Genomic DNA, 12,983 nt, shown 5'->3' with positions numbered 1-12,983 from the left:
CAAGCTATACATTTTCATGATTATAACACACAATAACCCTACTTAACCAGCCTTACATTGATAATACACCAAGCTATACATTTTATGATTGTAACACACAATAACCCTACTTAACCAGCCTTACATTGATAATACACCAAGCTATACATTTCATGATTATAACACACAATAACCCTACTTAACCAGCCTTACATTGATAATACACCAAGCTATACATTTTACAGTTATAACACACAATAACCCTACTTAACCAGCCTTACATTGATAATACATCAAGCTATACATTTTTATGATTATAACACACAATAACCCTACTTAACCAGCCTTACATTGATAATACATCAAGCTATACATTTTCATGATTATAACACACAATAACCCTACTTAACCAGCCTTACATTGATAATACATCAAGCTAAACATTTTTATGATTATAACACACAATAATCCTACTTAACCAGCCTTACATTGATAATACATCAAGCTATACATTTTTATGATTATAACACACAATAACCCTACTTAACCAGCCTTACATTGATGATACACCAAGCTATACATTTTATGATTATAACACACAATAACCCTACTTAACCAGCCTTACATTGATAATACATCAAGCTATACATTTTTATGATTATAACACACAATAACCCTACTTAACCAGCCTTACATTGATAATACATCAAGCTATACATTTTTATGATTATAACACACAATAACCCTACTTAACCAGCCTTACATTGATAATACATCCAGCTATACATTTTATGATTATAACACACAATAACCCTACTTAACCAGCCTTACATTGATAATACATCAAGCTATACATTTTCATGATTATAACACACAATAACCCTACTTAACCAGCCTTACATTGATAATACATCAAGCTATACAATTTTATGATTGTAACACACAATAGCCCTACTTAAACAGCCTTACATTGATAATACCTAATTTCCTTGTCTAAACAATTTCTAATCTATGACATACACACCTACCCCATGAGAGGTAGAAGCATAATTATTGCTATTATAAGTGGCCAAAAAAGCATAATTAGGGCCTAAAATCATAATCTATATATTACATGCCATAATTAAAGCACATGTAAAAAGACACATTTATTTTGGCTACTAATCTGGTCCTGCAGCTGGTCAAATTTCTTGTCACAAAGTGCAAAATCCATATGGATTAGAACCAGAATACAAACACAAAATATAATGAAAAGTTATGTATATTCTGCACTCCCTTTAACTAGTCTACATGTGTAACTTTTGCTGAATAATCGTGAATTGGAATTCTGCAATGTACTTGGTCAGGTGCTCAGTGCTGCATTACATTACTCTCATATTCTTCTTTCAAGGTTTGTAAGGCAGTGTTGATTCATCCTTTTTTTCTGATCCGACATGTTTTGAAGTTTGAAAAGAACCATATGTTCTAACATTTTCCATCACATAACATATCAATAAATCACACCATACAACTTTTCGCCATTTTCTTTAAAAGTACAGACTGGTCCACTACCTAACTAGCTTATCAGATATAATGAATCTGTGAGGCAAAGTTCATATTTGAAGAAACCCATCAGTTTTCTTGGAAATGGGTCATATACATTTGCTATAAATAACAAATAAGGAAAGGACTCTTATGCTATTCTTATCCAATAGTCATCTGTTTAAGAATGTTCTCATATTTATATGAATGGAATTAAAGAGATGATAATAAAAATGACACAAAAAACTTTTCACTGCTTTATTTTTATTTTATTTTTTAATATACCAAAAAAGCGTAATCCATACAGAGGTGAGTGTAAGAAAAGTAATTTGATGAAAAAAAGTGTAATGATTATGCCAAAAGCATAATGGTTGACATGTCATGAAGTAGCATGTGGAGAGGATCAAACTAATTTTACTTTCAGTATGTGCCTATAATAGGAATCAAACTATACTTCCTTTCCTATGTGGAAGTCATACAACTTGCAAGACTAAGGCTTACTGATTCTGTTTACTTTCAATATGTGCTACAATAGGAATCAAACTATACTTCCTTTCCTATGTGGAAGTCATACAACTTGCAAGACAAATGCCTGCTGATTCCGTTTACTTTCAGTATATGATACAATAGGAATCAAACTTATACTTCCTTTCCTATGTGGAAGTCATACAACTTGCAAGACAAATGCCTGCTGATTCCGTTTACTTTCAGTATGTGATACAATAGGAATCAAACTTATACTTCCTTTCCTATGTGGAAGTCATACAACTTGCAAGACTAAGGCCTGCTGATTCCGTTTACTTTCAGTATGTGAAACAATAGGAATCAAACTATACTTCCTTTCCTATGTGGAAGTCATACAACTTGCAAGTCAAAGGCCTGCTGATTCCGTTTACTTTCAACACTGTTTTGACTCAGTATGGGCATGCACAGAAAGGGGATGTCATTCATACCAAACATAACTCAAGTAGACCTTTGTATAGACTTCTCTCCAAGAAAACACCTTAACACAAGTAGACTTGTGTGTACACTTCTCTCCAAGAAAACATCTAAACACAAGTAGAACTTTGTGCATACTTCTCTTAAAGAAAACAACTAAACACAAGTAGACCTTTGTGTACACTTCACTCCAAGAAAACACCAAACACAAGTAGACCTGTGTATACACTTCTCTCCAAGAAAACACCAAGCAAACGTAGATCTTGTGTAGACTTCATTCCAAGAAAACACCAAACACAAGTAGACCTTTGTGTATACTTCTCTTCAAGAAAGCACCAAACACAAGTAAATATTTGTGTACACTTAATACTACCATGAAAACAACAAAACATTATATGTTTGTGCCTTTTATTTGTAAGCAAAGATGTAATGCTAGCTAGTCTACATAAGTTGTGTTATATCTGACAAGCATTTAATATGCTGGATGCATCAGTACAAAATACACTCATTACTTTTCTAGACATCATAGTCAGATGAAATACATTTTTTGTACAATTATATGGAAAGCAAGAAAACACTTTATTTTTCAAAGTCTGAAAAACTGGATAAATGATGGCAGTATCAAATTTAAGAATGAACAATACATATATTTCAAGCTTTTTATACCCAGACGAAGATGATGGAGTCTGGAGAATGAAGTGTCAGTTAAACTCATAGTTTTAAGAAAATAACTGTTTCATTATATTTTATTATGTAAAATCAATATTTAAACTGAGGTAAAACAAAGTCTAGTTGATAGTGTAACCAACAGACCAACATACATAATGGTGAGTCTGAAGAATCAAATTGAACATACCACAACATTCAAAAACATAATCCTTCATGACTGATCAAATTTTGTCACCCACTTTGTCTAGGACAAATAGTTTCAGAAAATTCACTTGTCCCAAATTTCCAACCACTTGCACAGATTTGATGAAATGGACATTAGTTCACAGAAAGAACAAAAGAACTACATGACTGTACAACATCTTTTTTTCTTTAGTGATCTTACTTTTCCAAAATGACAGATTGATACAACACATTTTGCTACTTTACCCATCTCGGTTTTAGAAGCTGGATTTTAAAGAGTGTCTGGGGTGCAGACTGTGTTAAGGACAGTTATCATTGTGTCTAGGGTGTATACTGTATTAAGGACAGTTAGCATTGTGTCTGGTGTGTAGACTGTGTTAAGGACAGTTATCATTGTGTCTAGGGTGTAGACTGTTAAGGACAGTTATCATTGTGTCTTGGGTGTATACTGTGTTTAGGACAGTTATCATTGTGTCTAGGATGTAGACTGTTAAGGACAGTTATCACTGCATCTAGGGGATAGACTGTGTTAAGGACAGTTATCATTGTGTCTAGGGTGTACACTGTGTTAAAGACAGTTATCATTGATTTCATTTCATTCTCATTAAGTCTGAGAATGGCCTTTCCTACTATAGTGTAAGCTGAATTTTCAACCCATGCCAGTTTGAGATATTGCTTGCAATAACTGCAAAATACTTTTTGTTAAATTCAAGCTATGGGCAATTTTCCCATTTAAGTTCACTGTCCCTTTTTTTCCACATGTGACATTTTCTGCTGCCAGAGTTTGTCTCATGTGTTATTTATATATATATATATATATATATATATATATATATATATATATATATATATATATATATATATATATATATATATATATATATATATATATATATATATATATATATATATATATATATATATATATATATATATATATATATATATATATATATTAATTTTTGGGGGGTAATTCCTGGTACATGATTTTATCTTATTTTTATAATTTTTATTCATGGCTGTAATGAGTACAAACTATCTTTATTTAAGTTCAGCCTGTGTGACTTGAATCTGTTAAGAGTATAATATTGCATAGGATCTATAAAAAGATTGTATGTGATGACAATTAGTAATAATAATCTTAATAATAAGACTTAAAATGGCACCTATGGTGTAGTTTCTAAGTGACTAATGGAATACTGATGTTTTGAGAATAATTCTGTATCTTCCCATTGCTTGCATGAGGTAATGTGAATGTGCTTAATTCTATGCAAAATCAATAGTGTATGTTGTCACATTGGGTCTCTTGTGAATTACAGTCATAATATATGGTGTAAATATGGAGAGAATTAAGCAAACAGATTCATTTCAATTTTGGAGTCATTCACACTTATTGTGTTCCTGTTGTAAGTCTGCAAATGTGTTTTATGTTGTACTTAGATATTATTCAAGAGGAAAAAACATTTGTTTGGACTGTCCAGTGGAAATAGAAAGTACTCATTCTTTGGACTTCAATATTATTTTGGAACTATTATAAATTATTTGAAGGAATGCCATCTTGACAACATCACAGTTCTTGGTGGACCAGTACATTTGTGGTATTGAAATTTATAAGGAACTTTTCATTCATATAGGACTTTCATAGATCATTATAAGGATTAGTTTGGATTTGCTTCATAATACTTCAAGTTCCTCTCAAATTTATTTATAACCTTGACAATGAAATTGTTGGTTAAGTTTTATAAAACTTGTTGGTTTTGCTTCTTTCCTGTTACTTAAGTTTGTGACCATAGAATCATAATATGTGTCTTTGGAAAATAGTCACCTCAGAATAAGTGGCAACTTTTTGTTTTTTCTCCGTCAACTTTCCTTCTCCAAATCTTTCTTATTTGCTTGCTTGTGAAATTCCACTTAGTAAAGATCACCTCTCTGACAGCTTGTGAAATTTCACATGTAAAGATCTCCTCTCTGACAGCTTGTGAAATTCCACATAGTAAAGATCACCTCTCTGACAGCTTGTGAAATTTCACATAGTAAAGACCACCTCTCTGACAGCTTGTGATATTCAGTAAAGACCACCTCTCTGACAGCTTGTGAAATTCCACATAGTAAAGATCACCTCTCTGACAGCTTGTGAAATTCCACATAGTAAAGACCACCTTTCTGACAGCTTGTAAAATTCCACATAGTAAAATCACCTCTCTGACAGCTTGTGAAATTTCACATAGTAAAGACCACCTCTCTGACAGCTTGTGAAATTCCACATAGTAAAGACCACCTCTCTGACAGCTTGTGAAATTCTACATAGTAAAGACCACCTCTCTGACAGCTTGTGAAATTCCACATAGTAAAGATCACCTCTCTGACAGCTTGTGATATTCCACATAGTAAAGACCACCTCTATGACAGCTTGTGAAATTCCACATAGTAAAATCACCTCTCTGACAGCTTGTGAAATTTCACATAGTAAAGACCACCTCTCTGACAGCTTGTGAAATTCCACATAGTAAAGATCACCTCTCTGACAGCTTGTGAAATTCCACATAGTAAAATCACCTCTCTGACAGCTTCTGAAATTTCACATAGTAAAGACCACCTCTCTGACAGCTTGTGAAATTCCACATAGTAAAGATCACCTCTCTGACAGCTTGTGAAATTCCACATAGTAAAGACCACCTTTCTGACAGCTTGTAAAATTCCACATAGTAAAATCACCTCTCTGACAGCTTGTGAAATTTCACATAGTAAAGACCACCTCTCTGACAGCTTGTGAAATTCCACATAGTAAAGACCACCTCTCTGACAGCTTGTGAAATTCTACATAGTAAAGACCACCTCTCTGACAGCTTGTGAAATTCCACAGAGTAAAGATCACCTCTCTGACAGCTTGTGATATTCCACATAGTAAAGACCACCTCTATGACAGCTTGTGAAATTCCACATAGTAAAATCACCTCTCTGACAGCTTGTGAAATTTCACATAGTAAAGACCACCTCTCTGACAGCTTGTGAAATTCCACATAGTAAAGATCACCTCTCTGACAGCTTGTGAAATTCCACATAGTAAAGATCACCTCTCTGACAGCTTGTGAAATTCCATATAGTAAAGACCACCTTTCTGACAGCTTGTGAAATTCCACATAGTAAAATCACCTCTCTGACAGCTTCTGAAATTTCACATAGTAAAGACCACCTCTCTGACAGCTTGTGAAATTCCACATAGTAAAGATCACCTCTCTGACAGCTTGTGAAATTCCACATAGTAAAGACCACCTTTCTGACAGCTTGTAAAATTCCACATAGTAAAATCACCTCTCTGACAGCTTGTGAAATTTCACATAGTAAAGACCACCTCTCTGACAGCTTGTGAAATTCCACATAGTAAAGACCACCTCTCTGACAGCTTGTGAAATTCTACATAGTAAAGACCACCTCTCTGACAGCTTGTGAAATTCCACAGAGTAAAGATCACCTCTCTGACAGCTTGTGATATTCCACATAGTAAAGACCACCTCTATGACAGCTTGTGAAATTCCACATAGTAAAATCACCTCTCTGACAGCTTGTGAAATTTCACATAGTAAAGACCACCTCTCTGACAGCTTGTGAAATTCCACATAGTAAAGATCACCTCTCTGACAGCTTGTGAAATTCCACATAGTAAAGATCACCTCTCTGACAGCTTGTGAAATTCCATATAGTAAAGACCACCTTTCTGACAGCTTGTGAAATTCCACATAGTAAAATCACCTCTCTGACAGCTTCTGAAATTTCACATAGTAAAGACCACCTCTCTGACAGCTTGTGAAATTCCACATAGTAAAGACCACCTCTCTGACAGCTTGTGAAATTCCACATAGTAAACACCACCTCTCTGACAGCTTGTGAAATTCCACATAGTAAAGATCACCTCTATGACAGCTTCTGAAATTCCACATAGTAAAGATCACCTCTATGACAGCTTCTGAAATTCCACATAGTAAAGATCACCTCTATGACAGCCTCTGAAATTCCACATAGTAAAGACCACCTCTCTGACAGCTTGTGAAATTCTACATAGTAAAGATCACCTCTATGACAGCCTGTCAAATTCCACATAGTACAGATCACCGCTCTTGACACCTTGTGAAATTCCACATAGTAAAGATCACCTCTCTTGACAACTACTTCCAAGTTGTACATAACATGTAATACATTTTGTCACTTAAATATGAACACATAAAGCTCCATAATTATATTTTAAACTTAAAACTTCAACACTGCTGGCTACTATATTTTTCAATGCTAACATAGATAAGATAATATGTACGTGGTTTAGTGATGTCAGAACAATGCTGTCTACATAGTGTCAATTACCTTACTGGAGTACCTAATTTGAATAATTGCAAATAAGAGAAATATTTAATCAACAGCAACTAAAACAAGCATATTTTTATATTTATTTTCTAAAACATCACCAAAGACTGACAAAGCCCAGAAGATTTTACATTCAGTTTTGAATTGTCCCCTTAAACATGTATTTTTAAAGTTGAGTTGGTAATATTATAGTTGGAACTGTTGCATGGGCTGTTACATATATGTATGGGGGTTGTTTCAAAATATATTTAAAATTTATGGGGGTTGTTTCAAAATTTATTTAAAATTTATGGTGTGATTTGTGTTGTGATGTGATTTTGATTTTTAACGTAGCTTTAACAATTTTTCAGTCATATCGCTATGTTGTCTGCAATGCGGCAGTTTATAGTGATGTCTAGCACTGGGGCATCATGCCGCAGACATGTAGCATGATGTCCCACCCAGTCACATTATCCTGACACCGGGCCGACCAGTCCTAACACTAACCTCTTAATGCTGAGCGCCAAGCGAGGCAGCTGTTAGTACCATTTTTGTAAGTCTTTGGTATGACTCGGCTGGGGATCGAACCCACGACCTCCCACATCTGAGGCTGACGCTCTAACCACTAGGTCACTGGAGCGGTACAAAATTTATGGAGGTTGTTTCAAAATATATTAAAAATGTTAAGAAATTTGTCATTTTTTTATATGTTAGAAACATACAAACAAAACTGCTTGTTCTAGTGGCAGTTCATTAAATGTTTGTACCTATTCATAATTACAGTGTATAGTTTCTGCTATGCTCATATGAAGTCACATGGTCCAAGCACATGGTAAAATTACTGAAATGGGCATATAAGCCATGAACACCATGCTGCCCATCATAAAGACCTGAATTTGCTTTGAATACTAAGGAAATTTTGGAAAAAGTAGGAAAAGTAAGAAAAACAAGGGATGCTGGCAAGACTTTATTTCATTTAGAGTAACCATTGTGATTGGTGTTTGAGCTGGTCTGACAAGCTTCCAACCTGGCTGTAATTATGTAATGATCACAATACTGACAAGCTTCCAACCTGGCTGTAATTATGTAACGATCACAATAATGACCAGCTTCCAACCTGGCTGTAATTATGTAATGATCACAATACTGACAAGCTTCCAACCTGGATGTAATCATGTAATGATCACAAAACTGACAAGCTTCCAACCTGGCTGTAATTATGTAATGATCACGATACTGACAAGCTTCCAACCTGGTTGTAATTAATGTAATAATCTCAATACTGACAAGTCATCAATCTGGCTGTAATTAATGTAGTAACTACAAGACTGACAATCCATCAATCTGGCTGTAATTAATGTAATAACTACAATACTGACAAGCTTTCAACCTAGTTGTAATTATGTAAAAATCACAATACTGACAAACTTTCAACCTAGTTGTAATTATGTAAAAATCACAACACTGACAAGCTTTCAACCTAGCTGTAATTATGTAATAATCACAATACTGACAAGCGTCCAACCTGGCTGTAATTAAGTAACAATCACAATACTGACAAGATTCCAACCTTGCTGTAATTATGTAACAATCACAACACTGACAAGCTTTCAGTCTGGCCTTAATTATGTAATAAACACAATACTGACAAGCTTCCAACCTGGCTGTAATTATGTAACAATCACAATACTGACAAGCATTCAGTCTGGCCTTAATTATGTAATAATCAAACTACTAACAAGCTTCCAACATGGCTGTAATTATGTAATGATCACAATACTGTACTGACAAGCTTCCAACCTGGCTGTAATTATGTAATGATCACAATACTGACAAGCTTCCAACCTGGCTGTAATTATGTAATAATCACAATACTGACAAGCATCCATCCTGGCTGTAATTATGTAATGATCACAATACTGACAAGCTTCCAACCTGGCTGTAATTATGTAATGATCACAATACTGACAAGCATCCATCCTGGCTGTAATTATGTAATAATCACAATCCTGACAAGCATCCATCCTGGCTGTAGTTATGTAATGATCACAATACTGACAAGCATCCATCCTGGCTGTAGTTATGTAATAATCACAATACTGACAAGCATCCATCCTGGCTGTAATTATGTAATAATCACAATACTGACAAGCATCCATCCTGGCTGTAATTATGTAATGATCACAATACTGACAAGCTTCCAACCTGGCTGTAATTATGTAATGATCACAATACTGACAAGCTTCCAACCTGGCTGTAATTATGTAATAATCACAATACTGACAAGCATCCATCCTGGCTGTAGTTATGTAATGATCACAATACTGACAAGCATCCATCCTGGCTGTAGTTATGTAATGATCACAATACTGACAAGCATCCATCCTGGCTGTAGTTATGTAATAATCACAATACTGACAAGCATCCATCCTGGCTGTAGTTATGTAATAATCACAATACTGACAAGCATCCATCCTGGCTGTAGTTATGTAATAATCACAATACTGACACAGTTTCATTATGGCTGTAACTATGTAATAATCACAATAAAGTCAGTGATAGCAGTGGTCAGTTATCCATTGGTAATGTTTAACAACTGACAGATGAGTGGATCCATTAATTCAATAAGTAGTTGATGTTTGCAAGAGTGAATACTACTTATCATCATATCTCCCTATCAACTATATAATTATACTTATCATCATATCTCACTATCAATTATATAATATTACTTATCATCATATCTCACTATCAACTATATAATTATACTTATCATCATATCTCACTATCAATTATATAATTATACTTATCATCATATCTCCCTATAAATTATATAATATTACTTATCATCATATCTCACTATCAACTATATAATTATACTTATAATCATATCTCACTATCAACTATATAATTATACTTATCATCATATCTCCTTATCAGCTATATAATTATACTTATCATCATATCTCACTATCAACTATATAATTATACTTATCATCATATCTCACTATCAACTATATAATATTACTTTTTATCATATCTCACTTTCAACTATATAATATTACTTTTTATCATATCCTGGAACTGAGAACTGAGTTTGAGGGATAGTGTGTGTGTGTGCGTGTGTGTGTGTGTGTGTTTGTGTGTATGTAAGCTAAAACTGCATCGATTTACCAGCATATTGTGTTCTACCATGTTCCATGCCCTGGGCCTTAACATCAGGATGGGGGCATCTTTTATGGAAGGAACATCTATAATAATAATAATAATAGCAATAATAATAATAATAATAATAATAATAATAATAACAACAATAATAATAATAAAGGGGAATTCAATGATTTATAATTCAAATGTCCAGACTTCACACTCTGTATCAAAAGTCTGATATGAGACAATTTCACATTACACTATCTACATGCATCAGATGTCTTCAGGCTATGATCAGACATATAATACTGACTTTATTTAAAGAGGGATGTCTTCAAGCTATGACTAGACATATTATAAAGACTTTATTTAAAGAGGGATGTCTTCAAGCTATGACTAGACATATAATAATGACTTTATTTAAAGAGGGATGTCTTCAAGCTATGACTAGACATATAATACTGACTTTATTTAAAGAGGGATATCTTCAAGCTATGACTAGACATATAATACTGACTTTATTTAAAGAAGGATGTCTTCAAGCTATGACCAGACATATAATACTGACTTTATTTAAGAGGGATGTCTTCAAGCTATGACCAGACATATAATACTGACTTTATTTAAAGAGGGATGTCTTCAAGCTATGACTAGACATTATAAAGACATAGACATATATTACTGACTTTATTTAAAGAGGGATATCTTCAAGCTATGACTAGACATATAATACTGACTTTATTTAAGAGGGATGTCTTCAAGCTATGACTAGACATATAATACTGACTTTATTTAAGAGGGATGTCTTCAAGCTATGACTAGACATATAATAATGACTTTATTTAAAGAGGGATGTCTTCAAGCTATGACTAGACATATAATACTGACTTTATTTAAAGAGGGATGTCTTCAAGCAATGACTAGACATATAATAATGGCTTTATTTAAAGAGGGATGTCTTCAACCTATGAGTAGACATATAATAATGACTTTATTTAAAGAGGGATGTCTTCAAGCTATGACTAGACATATAATAATGGCTTTATTTAAAGAGGGATGTCTTCAACCTATGACTAGACATATAATACTGACTTTATTTAAAGAAGGATGTCTTCAAGCTATGACCAGACATATAATAATGGCTTTATTTAAAGAGGGATGTCCTCAAGCTATGACCAGACATATAATAATGGCTTTATTTAAAGAGGGATGTCTTCAAGCTATGACCAGACATATAATAATGGCTTTATTTAAAGAGGGATGCCTTCAAGCTATGACCAGACATATAATAATGGCTTTATTTAAAGAGGGATGCCTTCAAGCTATGACCAGACATATAATAATGACTTTATTTGAAGAGGGACGTCTTCATCCTATGACCAGACATATAATACTGACTTTATTTAAAAAGGGATGTCTTCAACTTATGACCAAACATATAATACTGACTTTATTTAAAGAGGGATGTCTTCAACCTATGACCAGACATATAATACTGACTTTATGTAAAGAGGGATGTCTTCAACCTATGACCAGACATATAATAATGACTTTATTTAAAGAGGGATGTCTTCAAGCTATGACCAGACATATAATACTGACTTTATTTAAAAAGGGATGTCTTCAACCTATGACCAGACATATAATACTGACTTTATTTAAAGAGGTATGTCTTCAAGCTATGACCAGACATATGATAATGACTTTATTTAAAGAGGGTAACACAAGTAGCTAAGATCTAATCTACCCTGTAGCCCTCATACAAATGAATTTATTTATTTTAGCTGCATTTCTGAAGCCACTGGATATATTGGGTTTGGAAGAAGGAAATAGAGTGGGCATTTCTAATCTCAACTGGAATACATTTCCAGAGTATTGGAAACTTCTTTTATATAATTCCTTATTTGGTTTGGGAATTTTGTACTGTTTGGTAGAAATGGATTGCCGCGGGGGAGTATTACCAAGTAGCCTATACTGGAGTTTAGTCAGCAAATATGTGACTTAACTGATATCATTAATTATAAAGCATGAGAGTTTTCCAGTGGTTATTTGATTAAAAGTAGACCTGAAAGCCCCATATTACTTACGTCTAACTGAATAAGAATTTTGATTTTTGTAGAGTCAAAACGTTCACTCCAAACCCATATACAATTTTGGCAGTTTCCATGACTCAAGTCCTTGTGATGTCATTGGGGAAACCTTGTATT

At 33.8% G+C, this 12,983-nt stretch overlaps 1 protein-coding gene across 1 annotated transcript in view; it reads right to left on the bottom strand.

Moving 5' to 3' along the window:
* The window catches only part of LOC149796754 (ureidoglycolate lyase-like), a 95,607-nt gene that overhangs the window by 36,925 nt on the left and 45,699 nt on the right, over window positions 1-12,983 (bottom strand). The window contains exon 5 of the mRNA XM_089960270.1: window positions 10,801-10,877. Coding sequence (XP_089816396.1) covers window positions 10,801-10,877 — 77 coding nt within the window. The remainder of the gene's footprint in view (window positions 1-10,800; window positions 10,878-12,983) is intronic.

Source organism: Sinohyriopsis cumingii, chromosome 6 (genome assembly GCF_028554795.1).
Source record: "Sinohyriopsis cumingii isolate HCF-2022 chromosome 6, ASM2855479v2, whole genome shotgun sequence".
Taxonomy (NCBI): Eukaryota; Metazoa; Mollusca; class Bivalvia; order Unionida; family Unionidae; genus Sinohyriopsis; species Sinohyriopsis cumingii.
Note: the sequence above shows the minus strand (reverse complement) of the source record. Positions and strands in the feature narration are given on the sequence as shown.